Source organism: Budorcas taxicolor, chromosome 10 (assembly GCF_023091745.1).
Source record: "Budorcas taxicolor isolate Tak-1 chromosome 10, Takin1.1, whole genome shotgun sequence".
NCBI classification, from domain to species: Eukaryota; Metazoa; Chordata; class Mammalia; order Artiodactyla; family Bovidae; genus Budorcas; species Budorcas taxicolor.
The window spans coordinates 13,020,790-13,041,454 of NC_068919.1; the positions used below are offsets into that span (position 1 = coordinate 13,020,790).

General features: G+C 49.6%; 1 protein-coding gene across 1 annotated transcript in view; it reads right to left on the reverse strand.

The window, feature by feature from the left end:
* MEGF11 (multiple EGF like domains 11) overlaps positions 1–20,665 on the reverse strand; it is a 249,764-nt gene that overhangs the window by 79,363 nt on the left and 149,736 nt on the right. Inside the window, exons 5-6 of the mRNA XM_052646651.1 lie at positions 2,847–3,093; positions 1,209–1,329 (exon numbers count right to left, since the gene is read on the reverse strand). Of these exons, the coding sequence (XP_052502611.1) occupies positions 1,209–1,329; positions 2,847–3,093 (368 nt within the window). The remainder of the gene's footprint in view (positions 1–1,208; positions 1,330–2,846; positions 3,094–20,665) is intronic.

Consider the following 20,665-nt stretch of genomic DNA (forward strand, 5'->3'; position numbering starts at 1 on the left):
GTAGCCGTCCCTCCTGCTGCTCCCCCGCCGTGACCTCGCGGTCACAGCATCCTGAAATATCCTGCTCCTCCTCCACAGCCCTGTCCCTTCCTGGCTCCACAAAGCCCCGGCCCCAGGGGAGGCAGCCGACTGTGTCACTGAGCTTCCCTGAAACGGGAAAGTCAGCCTTGGTGACCCCCTGCTTTTGAGGGGCTTGGGATTGCAGAGGGTGGGGACACTGACGGGGGGACAGGCTGGCTTAAGGGAGGCTGTGGCTTGCCTGTGGCATCCAGGGACATATAAAATGAATGACAGTAGAGAATTTCAGTGTTTGCAGGGCACCTGGGTCCTATACTGCCCTCATCTGAGCCTTCTGCCAACCGTGCCGCTCTGAAGTGCAGGGCTGGCTGTTTTTATGCCAGATGGTTTTCATTTTGGCCCCGTCACATGACATATGGGATCTTAGTTCCCCGACCAGGGATCAGACCCTCCCTCCCTGAAGTGGAAGTGTGGAATTTTAACCACTGGTCCACCAGGGAAGCCCCTGATTTTATGCCAGTTTTACAGTTAGGGAAGGAGAGACTAGAATGATCGAGGGCTTTGTTTTTTCAGGGCCAACACTGTATGTGAAGCCTGGATTCAGGCCTGTGATTTGATTAATCCCATCCCACTTCCCCACAGTGGTTGTTCCCAGATAAGGGACCTGGACTGGTGGAGGCTACCTCAGAATCACCCGGAGCCCACGTAAGATACAGATCCGGGGCCCACAGAATCAGAGTAACTGTGTGCCTCTGTGAGTATAGGGGTTGGAGGCTGGCAATCTGAAGTTCTATAAAGGCAGGGGGGCCATGCCTGCTCTTTCCCTTCCCCTGCACCACCTCCATCCTTACACCATGGCCCTTCACCACATCTGAGAGCCACGGCAGCTCAAGTGAGTATGCTGAAAGACACACACCACTTATGAGAAGAATTCAACCCCTTCGCACACAAGGGACCACAGGCTCAGAAAGGTTAGGCAACTTGCTTCAGATCACACAGCATTTAGATACGAGCCCCAGCAGTCAAAGCTGTGTCCATGGCCCCCCGGCAGTGTCTAATGATCCCCAAGACCATAAAGAGGAGGGAGGCTATTCAGGATGGGAGACGAATCTAGCTCTCCAGGGTGCATGTGAACCAGGGATGCTCAGACCTCTTACAGAGCCCCACCCAGATCCTGCAGGGCCACCTACCGTCCAGCCTGGAGGGCAGGCACACTCCCCAGTGATGTGGTGGCAGGTACCCCCATTCTGGCAGGGGCAGCGCAGCTCACAGTGAGCCCCATGGCTCCCAGGTGGGCAGAGCTCCTCGCAGCTGCAGAGAGAAGCAGAGGTGTGAGAGGCGGCAGCATGCAAAGCCAGTCCCAAGGCTCCTGGGCTCCCTAGAAGTTAGTGAGTTCCTGGTCGATATGAACTATACTAGGCACAAGCCCAGGAGGGGAAAGAGGGACTCAGTAGTGTCCTTGGAGGCTGTGTGCTTGGGCCAGTATGGGAGATGACTTAAGGGCTTTCGGTATAAAGAAGAGGGCTCTTCTGGGGTGGGAGAGCAGAGGAAATCTTCCCTAAGAGGGAGGCATTTTACTTGAGTCTTGAAGGTAAAGTTAGTTTCACCGGGAGAAGGGGAGGAAGGCCGAGCCAGGCAGAAGGAACAGCACAAACAAAGGCCATGAGACGCAGCCACGCGTCCAACCTTCGAGAATCTGCCTAGATGCCGAAAGAGAGGGAATGTGGGGCAGGCCTCCACTCTCTTCCAGGCTCTGGAAGGCTCTCAGCCCCCACAACAGGCTTCTCTAGAAGGACTGGGCACTGCTGAGATGCAGGGGAGGCTCTGCATGTGGTCTTCTTGGGCCTGAGCTCAATGCCTTGGTCAGACATGGGGGCAGGGGACACCCTCCATCAGAGATGTGTCTGTGGCCAGATTGCTTGGGTGCTCCCTCAGGATCTAGGGCTGTTGAGACAGCCACTGAGCCTTTGATAAGTTTGAAAAGCCTATGAAAAGTTTTGTTTAGAATCAGAGCGTCAGCGAAAACAGTACAGTTAAATTTCAGTGTATCAGTTTCATAAAGCAGTTTAGGTTATGGTGATTTAGCAGATCACAGGAAAGCAAGAAAATGTGTCACACTTATACCAAATTAAGGATGTTGAGTTATGTTACTAATGTATGCAACTTTAATTTTGTTTAACACTCTCTGCCAAAATAAACTTTATTCCCTATAACTTAAAATGTGTATATATATATAATAGCTTATTATATACAGTTAATTCCACTGTTTTGGCTGCAATAAAATCGATTTTGAAAAAAGAAAAAAGGGTGGCGAGGAGAATGTCACTCTTGCCTCTGAGGGGTCACAACCATCTTGTCCATGCAGACTCTCTCTCCTGAAAACTGGCTGAGGGGAAAAAGCAGGGGAAGAGGACCAGGCACAGTGATCTCCCCAAATCTAAGCATGATATCTGCCCAGGGCCCTCACCCCGTCTGTCTCAAATGGCCTGGAAGGCTCAGTAATGGCACTTGGATTATGATCAGAAGAGAATTCCAAGCCAAAATCTGGAGCCCAGATCAGGAAGGGTCTCCTAGAAGAAGGTTTAGCCAACTTCTCCCACCATGAGAGCATCCATCACGAGTCCTCCAAGCCAGTTCCAGTCACCCTGGGCCCTGGACAGCAGGGATCTGAGGCCTGTGTGGGTGAGGCCCGGGAGTTCAGCCTCTGCAGGACTTGGGGCCAGAGCGCGGGAGATTTTACAGCCAGGGCTTTCTTGATCCTTCTCGAGTTTCCCCATCTTACCCTCCCAGCCACCCCTCTGCATGCATCCCATGTGGGCTTTACTCACTAGATGCCGGTGTAGCCCGGCGCGCAGAGGCACTCGCCCGTGCGGGGGTCGCAGCTGGCACCGTGGCGGCACTGGCACGGCAGCTGGCAGCCCTTGCCGTGGGTGCCCGGCGCGCAGAGCTCCTCGCAGCGCCAGCCTCGGAAGCCAGCAGCGCACACACAGGCGCCTGTGATGGGGTTGCACAGGGCCCCGTTCTGGCACTGGCACCGGTTGCTGCAATGCGGGCCCCAGTGGTCGCTATCGCAGCCTGTAAGAGAGGAGCGGGTCAGGGCAGAAGGATCCCCGTGGACTCTCCGGATGGGGGCTGGGACCAGCCTTCCCGTCTCTGCATCACTCTTCCTTGGACAGGAGGCAGCAAGGGCGTTCCGGTGGGAGCATTCACCAATAGCCTCCATCAGCTGGTCATCAACCTCTACCCCCCTCCCCTAAATAATCAAACAAGCTCAGAAGCTTCTTTTCTCAATGCATCTCTTAGTCAGGGTCATTCCAGTCCAACCAAAACTGGTCAATCCAGTCTCCCAAACCCTTCTTCTGTACTGGAACTCTGACACCATAAGCTATTTAACCTTTGCCAAACTCTACTTGGTAGTCTCTTCCTCTCAGCCAGGCCCTTTCTCTTCCAGTCTGCCTCCTCTCTTCTCTGAGACTCTACTCCCCTTCTTGGAGCTGCCCCAGCCCAGCTCCCATCTCTCTCTTTCCATCTCTTCCTGAAACTACTTTGTCTCACGGTTTGCATCTCACTCACTGTGAACACGTCTCCAAACTCCCTGCCCTTCCCTGGGCTCCACTCCCTGTCACCCTTCCCATCTCCCTTTCACGCAGCGTCTCCCTACCAGTAATGCTGACACCCCCTGCTTCCTTCATCTTCAGTTCAATCTCATTACTTTCTAAGCAGCTGACTTCAGAAGGGGCAGGAACAAGAAATGTTTCCCTGGGAGGTGACAGACAGCCTTGAAGATCTTTATGTGTAATTAAATGTTTCACAGAGTGATAGCTGAGCCAGCTTTGCAGAAATTCACACTCTGCGGCTGCAGAGAGGGGCTGAATGGCAGTCTTCAGGTAGGCCGCCCAGCCTGCTACCACTTCCTAGCCTGACCATCACCTGATGCGTACAAGACACACAACAACAAGATGTCCTCGACTCTAACCTCATTCTCTCAAATCCTGGAGTAGGGGGTGCACGTGGAGTTCAAGCAAGGACAGGCATGAATAATGTACTAGGAGATGTTCAATGGAGAAAAACACTGCTACCAGCTAAGGAATCAGGCACCTTCCTAGAAGAGATGGCCCCTGAAGTGGACCATAAAAGATGTCTCACTTGTCTATCAGAATGACCAAAATGTCCTGTGTTAAACCATGGAAAATCCCTTATTCTGAGAAATCTCTCAGTGCTGGGCAAACTGGAATGGCTAGAGACCCTACTGCCTGAAGATAAGGAGACGGTTAGTTGGCCTTTGTGCGCCAGTGATTCTAGGGTTTAGACACTCAGAAAGAAAAGGGGGCAAGCGAGTGGGATTGGAGAAGGTGTCCCAGGGGCAGGCTCAGTATGAGCAAACAGACAGTGGTACCCAAGTGTTGGATACGGACAAAAGCACAAGGTTCCAGTGAAGCCAATGAGTCCATGGGCTCTTTGGGACCACAAGGTTGATGGAGAATCACTTTAGCAGCCCCACCAATCCTCCTCCATTACCTCCCACTTGCTAACCAAAGTCAAGTGGTCAAAGTCATGGAAACTGTCCGTCACTTTTAGTAGATGGAACCACCCTAGGCCTGGAATCCCAATCACCCTATCTTGCCTCATCCCTGTTTCATTGTGCCCCCAATACACATACAAGCTGAGCTGCTATATTCTGAGTAGGCCTCACCCTGCATTTTCCACTTGGTACTACAGTGAGTGAGGCAAAAACCAAGTCTGATAGCCAAAGCAGTCTTGAGAAAGAAGAAAGCATAACACTTTCTAATTCCAAACAAAGCTATAGTAACACAAAGAGTGTGACACCGGTGTAAAGACAGAAAAAGAGCCCAGAAGAAACCCATGCATATATAGTCAATTAACTCACGACGAAGGGGCCAAGAATATACAGTGGGTAAAGGGCTGCTGCTGCTGCTGCTAAGTCGCTTCAGTCGTGTCCGACTCTGTGCGACCCCCATAGACGGCAGTCTCTTCAATACATGGTGTTGAAAACACTGGACAGCCACATCCGAAAGAATGAAACTGGGCCTCTATCTTACACCATATGTAAAAATCAACTCAAAATGGATTAGAGACTTGAATGTAGGACCAGAACCAAAGAATCCCTAAAGACAACATAGGTAATAATCTCCTTGATATTGGTCTCAGCAATGATTTTTTGGAGTTGACCCTAAAAGCAAAGGCAACTGAAGCAAAATCAAGAAGTGGAGCTACATTAAACTATAAAGCTTCTATGCAGCAAAGGAAACCAACACAATGAAAAGGCAAACTACCAAAGGGAGAAAATATTTGCAAATTACATATCTGATAAGGGGTTAATATCTGAAATATACAAAGAACTTTTACAACTAAGTAGCAAAATAAATAAAAACTTAACCCCAAACAGTCTGATTAAAAAAATGGACAGAGGATCTAAATAGACATTTTTACAAAGAAAACATGCAGATGACCAATAGGTACTTGAATAGGTGCTCGTAATTATCAGGGAAATGCAAATCAAAACCACACTAAGATATTACTTCACACCTGGTGGGTTACTATCCAAAAGACAAGAAATAGCAAGTGTTTGCAAAGATGTGGAGAAAAAGAAACTTTTGTGCATTGTTGGTGGGAATGTAAGCTGGTACAGCCACTATAGAAAACGGTATGGAGGTTCCCCCAAAACTTAAAAACAGAACGACCATACAATCCAGCAATTCTACCCCTGGGTATGTATCTGAAAGAAATGAAAACACTAACTTGAAAAGATATCTGCATCCCCATGGTCATTGCAGTGTTATTCACGCAAGCCAAGATACAGAAGCAACCTAATGTTCATCAGTGGATGAATGGATAAAGAAAATCTGTATACACACACACATGTATACACACACACGTATACACACATACATGTGTATACCCACACACCTACAAAACAATATTATTCAGCCACAAAAAAGAAGGAAATCTTCCTATTTGTGACAATGTGTGTAGACATTGAGGGCATTATGCTAAGTGAAATAAATCAGACAGAGAAAGACAAATACCATACAATCTCACTTATCTGTGGAGTCTAAAAAGCAATGAACAAAAATAGAGCTCATAGACACAGAGAACAGTTTGGTGGTTGTCAAAGGTAAGTAGTGGGTAAAGGGGGCAAGGTGGTCAAAAGGTACCAACTTCCAGTTATAAGATAAGTAAGTTCAGGGGATGTAACATACAGCATGGTGACTATAGTTTATAATTCTGTATTGTATATTTGAGAGTTGCTTAAAAGAGAAGATCTTGAAAGTTCTTATCACAAGAAAAAATTTGTAACTGCATGTGATATTAACTACACCTACAGTGGTGATTATTTCACAATATATACAAACGTCGAATCATTTTGCTGTGACCTGAAACTAATATAAAGTTATATGTCAGTTATATCTCAATAAAAAACTGAGTACAGTTATCATCACAAGCTGCACTCACACTGTAAGAGGCTCCCAGGACAGAGAGAGGGGGAGCACGCAGCAGTCACGTGTCTCCCATGTCACCTTCTCTCTGGAACATCTGCCCAGTGAATGGAAAGACGAGCAGAATTACCTAGTGCCTCATTTCTCTCTCTCTTTTTGTTGCCAAGCACATATAGCTAAATTTGCATGAGTTTAACATACATATGATGTGATTCCATTGTAGTAATAATAACCACCACATTTTAAATGCTCACTTGTGACACTTAAAATGGTGTGAATTAGATTTTATTATTTCTCCATTTTTACAGATGAGGAAATAAAGGGTCAGGGAAATTATGTGATTGCCCGAGGTTATAGTCAAGGGTAGGCCAGGTCACTGCCCTCAGACCTTGGCTCTGTATTGAACTGTTGGAGTCCAGAGCCAGCTAGTCTTTGGTGCATCCCAGGACAGACAGTTACATTTCACTTATCAGAAGCCACCTCCATTCACTGTGTCACAACCAAAACCCAGTAACAAGTAAAACTACGTCTCTGATGAGGGATCTGGGTATTTTCATGCAGTCCATGGACTAGCACTTGGGTGCTTTCATTCTTTTACTTGTTCATTCAACCAATATTTACCAAACGCCTACTAGGGTCAGAAAGTGTCCCACCCTCTTGGAGTTACAATCGAGTGGGGACACAGCCTCGGGAGCAGCATTTATGGAATGCTATGAAAGTGCCATGATAAGGGCAGTTCAGGGCATTAGAGAACATGGAAATGCGGTTCCATTAAGCCTGGTCTGGGTTCTCAGATCACAGACTGTGGGGTGTGAGTGTGTGTGCGCATGCATATATGGTATATTTATATGTGTGTATGTATGTTGTATGTGGCTTCAAAAAAAAAAAGAAGCAAGAGCTCTATTCACAGTAGGAGCCCATGAAATAAACAGAAAACATCTGTAGACTGAAAAAGCAAAGTAACTCGAAGTCACTACATAAAAGGAAATAACCCCTCACATCTAAATTGACAGGAAGTAGTTCCATTCAATTTAGAATATTCTGATTAAGGAGGCAGGGAAGTGTGTAATCCATTCCATAGACATTCCCTCTAGAGTGATTAAGTGGAAAAAAAAAAAAGTTAGGGTTCACAGGGATAAGCTTCAGTTATCTTAGAAAATCTACTTAAAAACACCTCATTCCCTACAATGACAGAGAAATGAGGCAGTAAGTCAATTATCTACCCTGTTGAAGGTGAATAAAAACTATCATTATTAAAATTACAACAGGACTTCGCATTCTTTCACAGACAATCGCAAACCCTTTCCAGTTTGGCCTTGGAATGTCATCCCCTCGCCGGCTGTTTTTCTGTTTCAGTCACAGATGCTCCTCCTAATTATATTTGGCTTTGGGTGAATTTTTCAAGTGGGTTATCTTCTCTGGACAGTGAGTGAGGGCTTAGGGGCACCCGAAAGTCTGTGGCCTGCTTGTTCTGTTCCTTTAGTCCGGCCAACTCTTGCCCTTCTCGGCCCGTGCCTCCCCAGCTGACCTCTCTGTGCTGTGGGGCCCAGGTCTGGGTGCTCCCCCGCCCCCACAAGGGGAGGGGCTACATCTCTCTCTCTCAACCTCTGACCTTCAGCACAGACATACTTTCAAATTTCTAACAACACTCGAAGGAGCAGTGAATACGTGCCAGGCCATAAGATAAATGCGTAAAGTAAAATTTCTCAATTCTCACAACAGGAGACTTCCCTGATAGTCCAGTGGTTAAGAATCTCTCTTGCAACGCTGGGGACGCAGGTTTGATCCCTGGTTGGAGAACTAATATCCTACATTGCTGCGGAGCAGCTAAGCCTGTGTGCCACAGCTACTGAGTCCACACGCTCTGGAACCCATGTGCCACAACTAAAGAGTCTGCTCTGCAGTGAAGATCCCACACACTAAAGCTAAGACCCAACACAGTCAAGTGAATAAATAAACATAAAAAAAGAACAGGAGCCTATAAAACAATAAAATATCATTAAAAATATTGTTTATTCTCACAACAATCCCTTTATAGCTGGTGCTATTTACACCCCCATTTTGCAGATTAGGAAACAGAGGCCAGGGAGGTGAACAATCTTGTCCAAGGTCATGCAGCTGGGGAGTGACTAGGTATCTGAGCTCTAACCCCTGCTGTCCTGCTGGGCATGGCCTGGTGTTGATGGAAGAGGGGACGTGGGATGTCGGTGGCCAGCCTGGGCTTAGATGGCCACCGTGGATGACTCACAGGAAGATGTGAGAACAGAGGCTTATTTTCCACAAGGGTCTTATCCAGGAACTGGTTCAGGTGGGAGTGGTGGTCGTAAAGCCTAGGTTTCTCATGACTGGCCCTACTTCCTGTAATTTTATCCTCTTCAGATAATTTATTTCTTCTGAACTTTTTCTATTGTCATATAACACGGATAACATACATTTAGGCATTTGAATCATTTTTAAATGTGCAGTCAATTCAGCAGCATTAATGACACTCACGGTGTTAAGCAGCTATCACCGCTATTTCCGAAACTTTGCCATCACCCTCAACTGGAACTCTGGAACCATGAAGCAATAACTCCGCATCCCCTCCTCCCATCCGGCAGCTTCTAATCTACCTTCTGTCTCTATGAATTTGCTGCAACTAGATGTTTCACATAAATGGAATCATACAAAATTTCACATAAATGGAATCATACAAAATTAGTCCTTTTTTGTCTGGCGTCTATCATTGAGCATACCGTTTTCAAGGTTGTTCCACAATGTTGCATGTACCTGTATTTCACTCCTTTTTATGACTGAATAGTATTCTACTATCTGCCACGTTTTGTTTATCCATGCACCTCTTGAGGTACACTTGGGTTCTTTTCACAGTTTGGCTATTGTCAATAATGACACTATGAACATGGGTGTCTCAAGGACCTTCTTAGATAATAAGCCCCTAAAGATCACTTATTAAAGGCACAGTTTGCTATGTTTTTACACCTTTATTGCCTTTCTCTATTAGGAACAATAACTTGGTTGACCATTGCTTTTTTGTCACCGCTTCTATATAAGCAGATTTAGGTGTCTCTACTAGCCTTGGGATCCCTGTGGGTTACAGCAGGGGGAGCTGGGGTGAGCTCCCCTGTCCCCCATGTGCACACACAGTCTCACCCATTGTCCACCCCAGAGCTGGGCCCAGGCCATCTGGTTGTGCCAACAAGGGTGATTGGCCAGCCCTTCTCCAGTGACCCAGAGCCTCCGCCAGTCACTCATGTCCTCAGACAGTGCTCTTCTGCCTGGCTGCTTGCCAGCATTACCCTGGGGATTCTGAAAACCTCTCCGGCCTAGGTTTCAGCCCTGGACATTCTGATATAATTATTCTGGAGTGGCAGCGTCCAAGGACAGGGCACTTTAAAAAGCTCAGCAGGTGAGGACTACTGTCTTTAGGGTGATCTGCGTGCTCACGGGTCCTTTCAGGGAGATGTGCAGGAGGATGCTGAGTCTGAGGGGTGGGGGATGGGAGAGATGGATGGTTCCTCCCATTCCAGAGATGGCAATCCTGAGACTTAGCAAGGAGGAGGACTGCCTGCTGATGTGAAGGTCAAGAGGTAGAAAGGAACTTGGAACCCAACGGCCCTGAGCTGCCCTGGCCTGTACAAGAGTCTGGACCAAGGTCCCCATGCACCCTCCTCCTTAGCAGCGAAAGTCAGAGCATATCCCAGGAATGGCCCACGGCCCCGAGTCTGCTCTTCTGAGTCCCCATGCCTCCACCCACCCCGAGAAGAAGTGGGCGAGCTGCCAGTTCATGGGATTACTCCTGACTTTACAAAGCAGCAGGCGTGGAGGCAGAGACAGCACAGCAGCCGCTGGAAACCATTTCAGCTGCTAAATAAAGTCACTTCCCAGTGAGCAGGGCTGTTTGTCTACTGACTGGCCCCAATAAAAGCCCCGGCAAATCCTCAAAGGCCAAGCCTGTCTGCTTTTTCCAGACCCAAGATGCAGTTTTGAGGGAGCATTAAAGGGTGGGTTGGAGCCGACGCTGGACAATCTTGGGCAGGCCCTGCTCCTCTCTGGGCCTCTGTGTTCTAATGCGGAAAATGACAGATTTGGACCAGTGGTTCTTGTTCAGAGTGGGTCACCCTCCCGAAGAGGGCACCTGGAGATGGGGGAGGGAGGGATTAGGCTGTCGCAAGTGATCAGCTCACTGCACAATGAAGAACTATGCCCTCCAAGTGCCGGGGGTGTCTGTATTTGTTGTCGTTGTTGTTCAGTCGCTTAGTCGTGTCCGACTGTGATCCCATGGACTGCAGCACGCCATCACCAACTGTCCATCATCAACTGTCCATCACCAACTCCTGAGGTTTGATCAAATTTATGTCCACCGAGTCAATCTCATACTCTGTCACCCTCTTCTCCTCCTGCCCTCAAGCTTCCCCAGCATCAGTCTTTACCAGTGAGTCAGCTTTTCGCATCAGGTAGCCAAAATATTGGAACTTTAGCTGCAGAGTAAGAAACATCAGTATGGGGTGGGGGAGAGTTGGATTGGGGTTTGGGGTTAGCAAATCAAACTACTGTATATAGACCAGATAAACATCAAGGTCCTATTATATAGCACAGGGAACTATATTCAATATCCTGTGAGAAACCAGAGTGGAAAAGAAAAAAAAAAAAACACCAGTAGGTATGTGCTGGGGTCTCTTCCCCTTCTGGGGTGAGTCTATGCTTGGTTGCTCACTGTCCCCACTTGAGAACAAGCCAGAGGGGACAGGATAGACGGTATGTTTGCCCTTGTGTGGAAAGGAAAATTCGAGGTGGTTCCCCAGGCTCTGAGCCAAGCTATGGCTCTGTTCCCTATCTCTCCACCACTTAAACGGCTGGAATTAAATATTAATAGACTAAGGCGCTGTAGATTAAAGCCCAAATCTCCTGACACAGTCCCTAAGCCTAGCAGATGCCTACAGCACAGGATTATAACGATGTACCATTAGCTCTTAGTGATCTGTTTATTACGTCTGTTACTCTGTGCTAGTTAACCATGCTGTCTACATCTCCTGTTGAGGGAAGGCAGAATCCGCCATGGCTGCATGGAATGCAGGCTGCCTCTCCATTTCCGCTGGTTCCTGAAGGCCGCCGCGGTGGAGGACTAAACACACACACAGCAAAACCCTAACCCCGTGAGCCTCCTATTGGATCATCTGTATTCTCATGGGGTTGTTTCACCTAATCCTTTTACTAAACCTGTGCCGTTAGTTCATACCTTGCCTTGTTTCAGAGGATTTAAGACAAACCATGCTTTTGAACTGTGGTGTTGGAGAAGACGCCTGACAGTCCCTTGGACTGCAAGGAGATCCAACCAGTCCATCCTAAAGGAGGTCAGTCCTGGTGTTCATTGGAAGGACTGATGTTGAAGCTGAGACTCCAATACTTTGGCCACCTGATGTGAAGAGATGACTCATTTGAAAAGACCCTGATGCTGGGAAAGATTGAGGGCAGGAGGACCAGGGGACGACAGAGGATGAGATGGTTGGATGGCATCACCGACTCAATGGACATGGGTTTGGGTGGACTCCAGGAGTTGGTGATGGACAGGGAGGCCTGGTGTGCTTCAGCTCATGGGGTTGCAAAGAGTTGGACATGACTGAGTGACTGAACTGAACTGAACTGATGTGAGGTGGATTATTACCCCATTTTCAACTAAGAAAATTGAGGCTCAAAGACATGAAGTAAGTAAATCAGAGTTTCTCAGTCTCAGCATGATTGACATTTGGGGCCAGAAAAGTCTTTGTCATGGGAGTGTCCTGTGCACTATAGGATGCTTACTAGCATCCTTGGCCTTCACCCACTGGATGCTGGTAGCGCCCCTTCCTCCACAACCAAGGATGTCTCCAGATATTGACAAATGTCTCCTTTGGGGGGAAGGTACCCCAAACTCCAAAAGGCAGAGTTCAGAGTCAGACAGGTTGTCTTAGCCCTCGGTTTTGGTGGGCATCTTGTGTACCCTCTACAGTTTCCAAGTCAGGAAACTGATCAGAGGGGCCAAGTGATTTACCTGTGATCACAACGGAAAACTAGATTTGAAACTACTTTTTCAGGTCGATCTAAAACTCTTTCCAACCCCCCAAACCAGCTTCAGGGCGATGAGTTAGGCTCATTTATCTGCTTGTCAAACAACATTTGAGCACTCGCTATGTTCTAATAGCTGATTTGAGAACTAGACAGGCAACCAGAAACACTGGCCCGTCAGGACTGGGGATGATGGCGAGGTGCTGGGAAGGCTGTTGCTGGGGCAGCTACAACTAGAAAGACTGCCTGTTCTCAGGTCAGAGGGCTTGGGTGCTGGCTGGGTCTTGGGTAACAGGGCAGGAGGAGGGAACAAAGCCAGTAGGTACATCAAAACGCCCTGAGCAAAATCAGTGGCTTCGGCTCATTACCTTCCCCATCTTCATCGCCACAGCTTCCACCACAGCTCCAGGCAACCAAGTCCATTTTAACCAGATATCACACCATCATAATATCAGGCAGGTGTGAGAAGACAGCACCCTGCATCTTTCTGTGGATAGATGCATCTGGAAATCAGCCCTGAACTTCTGCTTCAAGATACTGCCGAGGCTGCCTGGCCTTGCCCTGGTAGGACTCCATTCCTCAGCGTCTGAGGCAATCCCCTGTTAAACTGCACATCACCCCACGTTTGTAACACAGTGTGTGGGAGGGTGTCGGTGACATCACGGGGCATTGCCAGCCATTCATACCCCAGTTATCTGTGAACATTCAAGCAGCAATTAGCAGACCCAGGCTCCAGATTAGGAAGGACGTATGTGCATGTGTGTTAACCTGCTTTCAGGGAGAGGAGATGGGAAGGTGTGGAAATCAAGTTTATCAACTTCACAGGGACTGTTCCAGACAAAGACTACTGCAATATCGTGTGGTCGGGTAATGCGGAAGAAAACTAGGTGTGAGGTAGGTACTTGGCAGTAGGTACTTGTTCAGTTTAAACCGTGACTCTTGACCATAGCTATGATCATCCACATCCTCTAGAGGAAGGAACCAAGGTCAAGTGTGGTTAGGCGACTCACCCATCACCTCGCAGCCAGTGTGGTCTCTGGCCTGTTTCTCAGATGGGGACATTTGAAAATAGGGCCTTGAACCAGAGAGCATCGGACGGGAGGCACAGCAGAACTCGTTTACACCTGCGCTGTCCTTATACACACATAATATTGAGACCAGAGTGGAAGAGGGATTCCAGGTCATCAGTGACAGGCTAGGGGGTGAGACCCCAGGCCTGTGAGGTCCCTGGAGCAGAGGCTGGTGCTGACTCGTGGACTCCCTGCCCTATCTCCCCCTTCTTTCCCAGAGCCGACTCCAGAATTCATGTGCCACTCTCCTCTGTCCTCAAAGCCTCTGCCCTGGGCAGCACCCGCCTCTGGATAAATGCACCTCGGTGGTCCCAGCACTCGCACCTCCTGCACTTCAGCAGTGGAGTCAGTAAGGTACACGGCGGTAAGCTGGGGCTGCCCCAAATGGGCCAGGTGCTGGTCTGAGGTTCTCCGGCTCTGCTCAAAGCCTCCTGCCTCCTTCCCCATACCAGAGGCTTTTAATGAGGCCCCAGCTCCCAGCTGCCTGGCTCCCTCTGATCTGCCTGCATCACTGCCTTTGAAGCTTCCCAGCCCCAAAGACCATTTATCTCTGCAATTTGCCTAGAAAGTCTCATAAATCATGTCTGCGCACAAAGAAATTACCTCTTTGGAAGGGCCTTTCAAAGGCGGCAAAGACACACAGAGCAGCCAGGGGTCCCGCTGCCCAGGCTGGCACCCTCCCCAGCGGGGCCCAGCCTTCACCCCCCTTTCAAAGCTCCAGAGCAAACCCCGGGCTGGGGAGCTGGGGGAGAGGTTGGGAATCAAAGCGAATTTGGTGAAGCTCTGTGAGGTGGGACTGGGACCCCCAGATGTGGGGTCTGAGGAAGATGCAGGGCGAGTGGGAAAGGACATCGGAAGGTCATGGGGTACAAGTCTGTTTCCCATGAGGTGTGAACTCATCCCACAGCCTCATCTGCCGTTTCCCATCGAGCCTTTCACTCTGACTTGCTTCACACAGGGAGGTCTGTCTGGTGGGAGAGCCCCTCTCAGGCTCTGTCATGTGCCTTGGAAAGCACCGCCCACCCAGGCCTCGGCGTCTCCCATGGCAGAGAGATAGGAGTAGCCTAGATGGGTGGGTGTGAAGCTGCAATCCACAGAGTCCAAAGGGTCCTATGCCTGCTGCTGGGGCCATGACAGGGGCTCTGGATGGCCCACCTCCACAGCTCCAGAGCTGGCTGAGTTTTCCTCTGGGTTCTCACCCAAGGACAAAGGGTTAAGCAGCTGAATGGAGCCGGGGGCGGGGGGGGGGGGGGGGGGGGAATCCCATCTTCTACGATCTTTTCTGCCTTTAAATGTCTGTTTAATTCCTCTCACAGTCAGAAAGCTCTTCCATTGGTCTAGCTGAGGAATTTCTTGCCGCAGTTTAAGGTAGTACCTTCTCCTCCGTCTCACCCAGTGAGCAGCCACCTCCAGCCAGCTCTACAATGGACACTGATCCAGTGAGCAGCCACCTCCAGCCCGCTCTGCAATGGACACTGATGAGAGGCAGCCAGAGGGGCACATGGGGTCCCTGTTCTGACGGAACTTTCTGGCACTGTCCCCACAGGGAGTATGCGGAAAGCAGGAAAAGACGCAGCGAAAGTGGAGGCTGGCTTCCCTAGTGAGGCCAAAGAGCATTTCCGAGCTAGAGCCAGGCTCGCTTGTTCCCTGTTCATGATGGAGGGGGTCTTTCTCATCAGGCAGGCAGAAGGAGGAGGGTGGCGGGGTTGTGTAGAGCTGTTCCTGGGTCACGGGCACAAGCAGCCAGCTGAGCAAGTTGAGGTGATAAGCTGGGCCAGGGCAGCCTGGAGAGTCATGCGGAGAGTCAGCTGCGGGCCAGGGCCAGGATGGACCTGGAACCCTCTGCCCAGCCACTCATCCTGAGAGCTGATGTCACACCCCAGAGGCCCGACGGAAGGCTGCTCTCAGCCACAGATGTAGTGGTGGTCCTGCAGGGCTTACGCCATGACAGTTCCAATGTAATGGGTTCACATCTGAGCCATTTCTCCTTTTGGCAAAGGTAGCACCTGGAGCCAACTGGTACCCTTGGTGCTCTGGATCAGCTGGGCTGGCGTTTGTTGAAAACTGTTTAGATGTAAGGTCTAGACTCGGGGGGGCTTCAAAAGGCTGGGAGGCCCAGCTGGTCCTCAGGGGCCACAGAGTGACCCAGGTCAGGCACATAGGCAGCAGCTGTGGACCACGTGAGCAGGCTGGGAGCAGCGCTTGCTGGAGGTGAAAGGGCACGGGGAGATTGGGGGGGTAGTGGGGGGGGGACCTTGGAGGGCCTTAGGGAAGAGAGAGGATTTGGCTTCAGATCTAGAAAGAGGGATAAGATTTCAATAGGTGGGAAAGTAAGGGGAAGACACTGTGAGTGGTGGGCTGCGAAGGCAGGGAGGGAGAATTCAGAGTGGAGAGCAGCCCTCAGTGGGGGAGGTGGGTACACACAGCCCGACTGCAGAAGGTCTGGTGAGCAGGCTGAGGAGTCTGCTTCACTGAAGGAAGGCTAGATCATGGCTTCTCAAACTATCCTTGGGAAAGGAACAGTTTTGTTTTCCAACCCATCTGAGACTCATGGTCCTACCTGGGCATGACTCCACGGTCACACCATGTGGGCCTCTCCATGAACCTCTGACACACTCACACAGCTATGTCCTGCTCAGCAGAGGAGTCCACCAACCGCAGGCTTGGCTCTCACAATGCTGTCGAAACAGCTGCAAGTTTCTAAACGTTTACAATCGATATTTTTACTTATCATTGGCCAGCGACAGGTCCTGGACTTCGGGTCCACAGAAAATCACCCCGAATGGCACGGGCTAGAACACAGCTCAGAGGAGGGATGTGAGCAAACCAAGACGGGTTTATAGGCAGTTTTACTGGAGACCAGGCTGGGCAAGGTTTCTGTCCTCTCTGTCTTTTCTGGGAAGTCCTATGAACTACTGTGCTGCTTAAAAGGCTAGGGGCTTGGGAATGAATGTGACCACTAAGAATACTCAATAACTGGTAGGGCAGGGCACCCACTGATCAGAATGGCTGTGTGGTGACGTTGGCGCTTGCTGGTATGGTCAGGATAGTAGCAGCTAACACAGAGTAAGCCCTGTTATCGATGAACCTCTGTCTGAATTCTTTATAAGTAGTATCTCATTTAATCCTCCCAACAACTCCCTATCTTCTTGCTTTTTCATACTGTTCATTGGATTCTCAGGGCAAGAATACAGATGTGGTTTGGCATTCCCTTCTCCAGTAGACCGCGTTTTGATTGGATAAGACCCTGATGCTAGGAAAGATTGAGAGCAAGAGAAAGGGATGACAGAGGATGAGATGGTTAAATGGAATCAATAACTCAATAGACTGAGTTTGAGCAAACTCCAGGAGATAGTGAATGACAAGGGAGCTTGGCCTGCTGAAGTTCATGAGGTTGCAAAAAGTCAGCAACTGAACAGCAATCCCCCGCCCCCCCATAATGTCCACTGTCAGTTGAGGAAACACGAAGTGATATCATGCCTAAGGAGAGCCTCCACCCTCCATCCTTTCCTGGCCTCTGGTCTTATCTTGGGGTTATGGACACCAGACTTTCTGTGTGGCCTTAGGCAAATCACCTATCTTCTCTGGCTTTCAATTTCCTCATCATAAAATTAAGGGGCAGCACTAGAGGAGCCCTAAGCGTCCCTGCATTTCAGACACGCTGTGATCTCCGAATCACCTGGAGAAACTATCAGAGACAAAGACTCGGCGATGGAGAGAATAGCAAAGCCAGAGGAAATAAGCATTGAATCTTGTGGCACATGTGTGTGCTCTGAATTTCTGCTCACAGGCACCCACTGAATTATAGGCATAAATAGAATTTTGACAATAAAGACAACACATGCAGGTTTGCCTTGCTTTATGCAACTATTCTTTAAAGGCTTTGCACAAATTACTTGTTATTTGGAATAACTCTGCTTATCTGTACACCCTTGACTTTCCAAAGCACCTTTATGCTTTACAGGTCATCAGACCAAACATTGGTACTCCCATTACTCAGATGGACAGGGCCAGAGAAACAAAGCTGCTTGCCCAAGGCCCCTGCCTACTTTGGAGAGCTGAGATTCCACATCTTTAGGCCCTGATCCCATCCACCATTCTCCCTGGTACCACATCCCCAGTGAGGTCACTCAACCCAGGACCCACCTATCAGCAGGAAGCCGTGTCTCCTTGGTATTTGAGGTTTCCCACTCAATCCCATCTTGCTATTTGTGTCAGCGTGTCATGGTCCATTTGTCCCTGCTTAGGGAGGGACTCTGAGAGCAGCTCCCAGCTGGGCCTGCCAGTCAGAGGACACTCTATCCATCACAGCTGGGTGAGGACCTCCAGTTTCCCTGGAGAGAGGAGACCTGAGGGCGGAGTGACAAATGGCCTTCCTGTCTATTGAGAGTTATTATCAAAGGACGGGGACCAGCTGCTCCTGGGGTCTGCTGATGAAGTGAAGGAAAGATGCTTTTGCGGCAGTGGCAGGAGGTCTGGTCAGCTGTCCATTTGTTCACTCACTTCATAAGGCTTTACTGAGCACCAGGCACTGTGGATCAAGTGGGGAATAAAGCATCCAGGGTCCCTTCAAGGAGCTTATAGTCCAGGAGTGGAGACAGACAAGAAACAGTGAAGGGACTTCCCCGGTGGCCCAGTGGTTAGGAGTCCACCTGCCAATGCAGGGGACACGGGTTCCACTCCTGGCCTGGAAACATTCCACACGTCGCGGAGCAGCTAAGCCTGCGCACCACGCAACTACTGAGCCTGCACTCCGCAACAAGAGGAGCCGCTGCAGAGAGAGGCCCGCGCACCACAGCTAGAGTAGCCCCTGCTTGCCACAAGGAGAGAAAGCCATGTCAGTAACGAAGGCCTAGCACAGCCAAGAGTAAGTAAATAAGTAAAAATTAAAAAAAGAATACATTGTGTAACATAGTGAATATAGCCAATATTTTAAAAAAAAAGTAGTAAAGGCCTCTATTTTGGCCTTTGTTCAAACAGCACCTCCTGAGGGCCATCATGGACCATCCTCTCCAAGTTCTCTCCTCCATCCCCCTGGCTTTATTTTTTCTTTCATGAACTTATTCTATCTGATGTTACATAACCACTGTACCATATATGTATTTTCACCTTTTTGTTTTCTGTCAGGGACTCCCACTAGGATGTCAGCTCCCCAGGAGTTATTTCCTTCACTTCTGTATCCCCAGCACCTAGGACAGCATCTGGCATACAATAGATGCTCAGTAAACCCTTGCTCAACAAGTGAATCCATTAACAAGAATCATAAGCTACAACAAGGGTATGGAGGTGCAAACAATACCTTGATGGTAAATGAAGATAGGGCTTCATTGAGAGGTCAAGGGGGAGGCGACATGTATGCTAAGAGCTGAGGGATGAGAAGAAGGCAGTCCTGGTGACAGTTAGAGCCTTCGGGGTAGAAGTAAGAGCGTGGGCAGATGTCTGGAGGTGGGGAAAGGTTGGCAGACCCGAGCCTGGAAGGGGCAGCCCGGCTGGTAAGTTCTGAGAGAAGTGGGAGAGGGAGGGACTCCATGAGGCAGACGGGCCAGGTGTGCCTGCGACAGGAGCTGAGCTTTTCTCTTAAGAGCAATGGGATGCTCTTGGAGGGTTCACCAGGACTCTGTGAAAGCAGGCAAGCAGGACTCCCTGTGGGCAGGACTTCCAACCCTGAGCCAGGAGGGACATGGTCCCTCGATGCAGCCCATCAACACCCTGGGTCAGCCAGGACCTTCTGGTTTAGGAGGACGTGGGTGGAGGGGGTGAACACGAGCCCCCTTCTGCCTGGTGCCTTTGAGAGGCTCCCCTCATCATCCCACCAGGCAGGAGACAGCTGGGCATGAATGGGGAGAAGCACCAGTCGGGGCAGCTCCACGCTTGAGCATCTAGGTGACTCAGAAAATGTGCTAACAGTGCACACAGGCTGAGATCCCATAGATCATGTGCCCACCTCCAGGGGACTAAATATAGTCCCCTTATTGTCCTTTATGTCTCTGGGCATCAAGCAATGACTCCTGAAGACTGTCTCAGCCATCCCTAAACGTGAGTGCTGCATTTGCCAGAAGTCAGAGAGGTGAGTCCCGTTACAAGGTGGTGGGCACCCCGTGCAGCTGCGAGCCACGAGGAAGAGACTCAGGGCTGCAGGGAAGGCCAGGGCCTCTCTGGGAGCTGATTTCCCAGTCAGTCAGCTGGTGAGAAACACAGCAGCTCACAAGCAAACGGAACGTGGTTAATGAGCCTTGAATTTCTGATGACCACGGGTGTGGCCTGCAGTGGGCAGTGGCAGGTGGCTTCATTAAGTGGGATATTTACACTCGAAGCTTCTGGGACACCCTTTGAGCCCACAGGGGCCTGGGGTTTTAGAGGGAATCTAATGAGCTGAACTTAGCAAAAGTGGCCTGGGCCTCAGTACCTCTCATTCTATCCGGTGGAGGGTGGCTCAGCCTACGCTGGAGAAACTCTCCTTGTCCTTCATGTGGAACTCACTCCTTAAAGCCCTGCAGACCCCACCCAGGAAACTTCTCCATCTCTCGAAACCCTCCCATCCATTAAGACTCAGATTAAATGCCTCTCTCTTAGGGAAGCTTTTAGGAACCCTCCTTCTCCCCATTCACTCTAAACTCATTGTGCCTACTGCTGTTTGCCTTGTTTGAAGTGGATGCTTACCCATCAGGCCTCAGAGCTTTGGAATCACACAGACCTGGGTTCAAATCCCAGCTCTGCTTCTTACCACCTGTGTGACCCTGGGCAAGCTGTAATTGCCCTTTGAGACTTAGCTTCCTCACCTCACCTATACAACGGGTCTTACAGGCCGGAGAGAGCTGGGGTCAGTGTATGGTGTAAAAGTACCTCACTTAACAACTTGCAAGTAGGAGGTGCTCAGTACTGTGTAACAAACCCTCCCAGAAAGTGTGGAGATGAATAAATGAATAAACAAAGCCATTGATCCAGGTATCATGCAGGGGTAAACTCACAGGGAGCTGAGCTGGATTAATAATAGGTCATTATCATCATCACATGACTTGTCCTCAACTCCACCTTCAGGGAGGGATTTGGTTTGTGCTTCCGTGGAAACAGACCCTA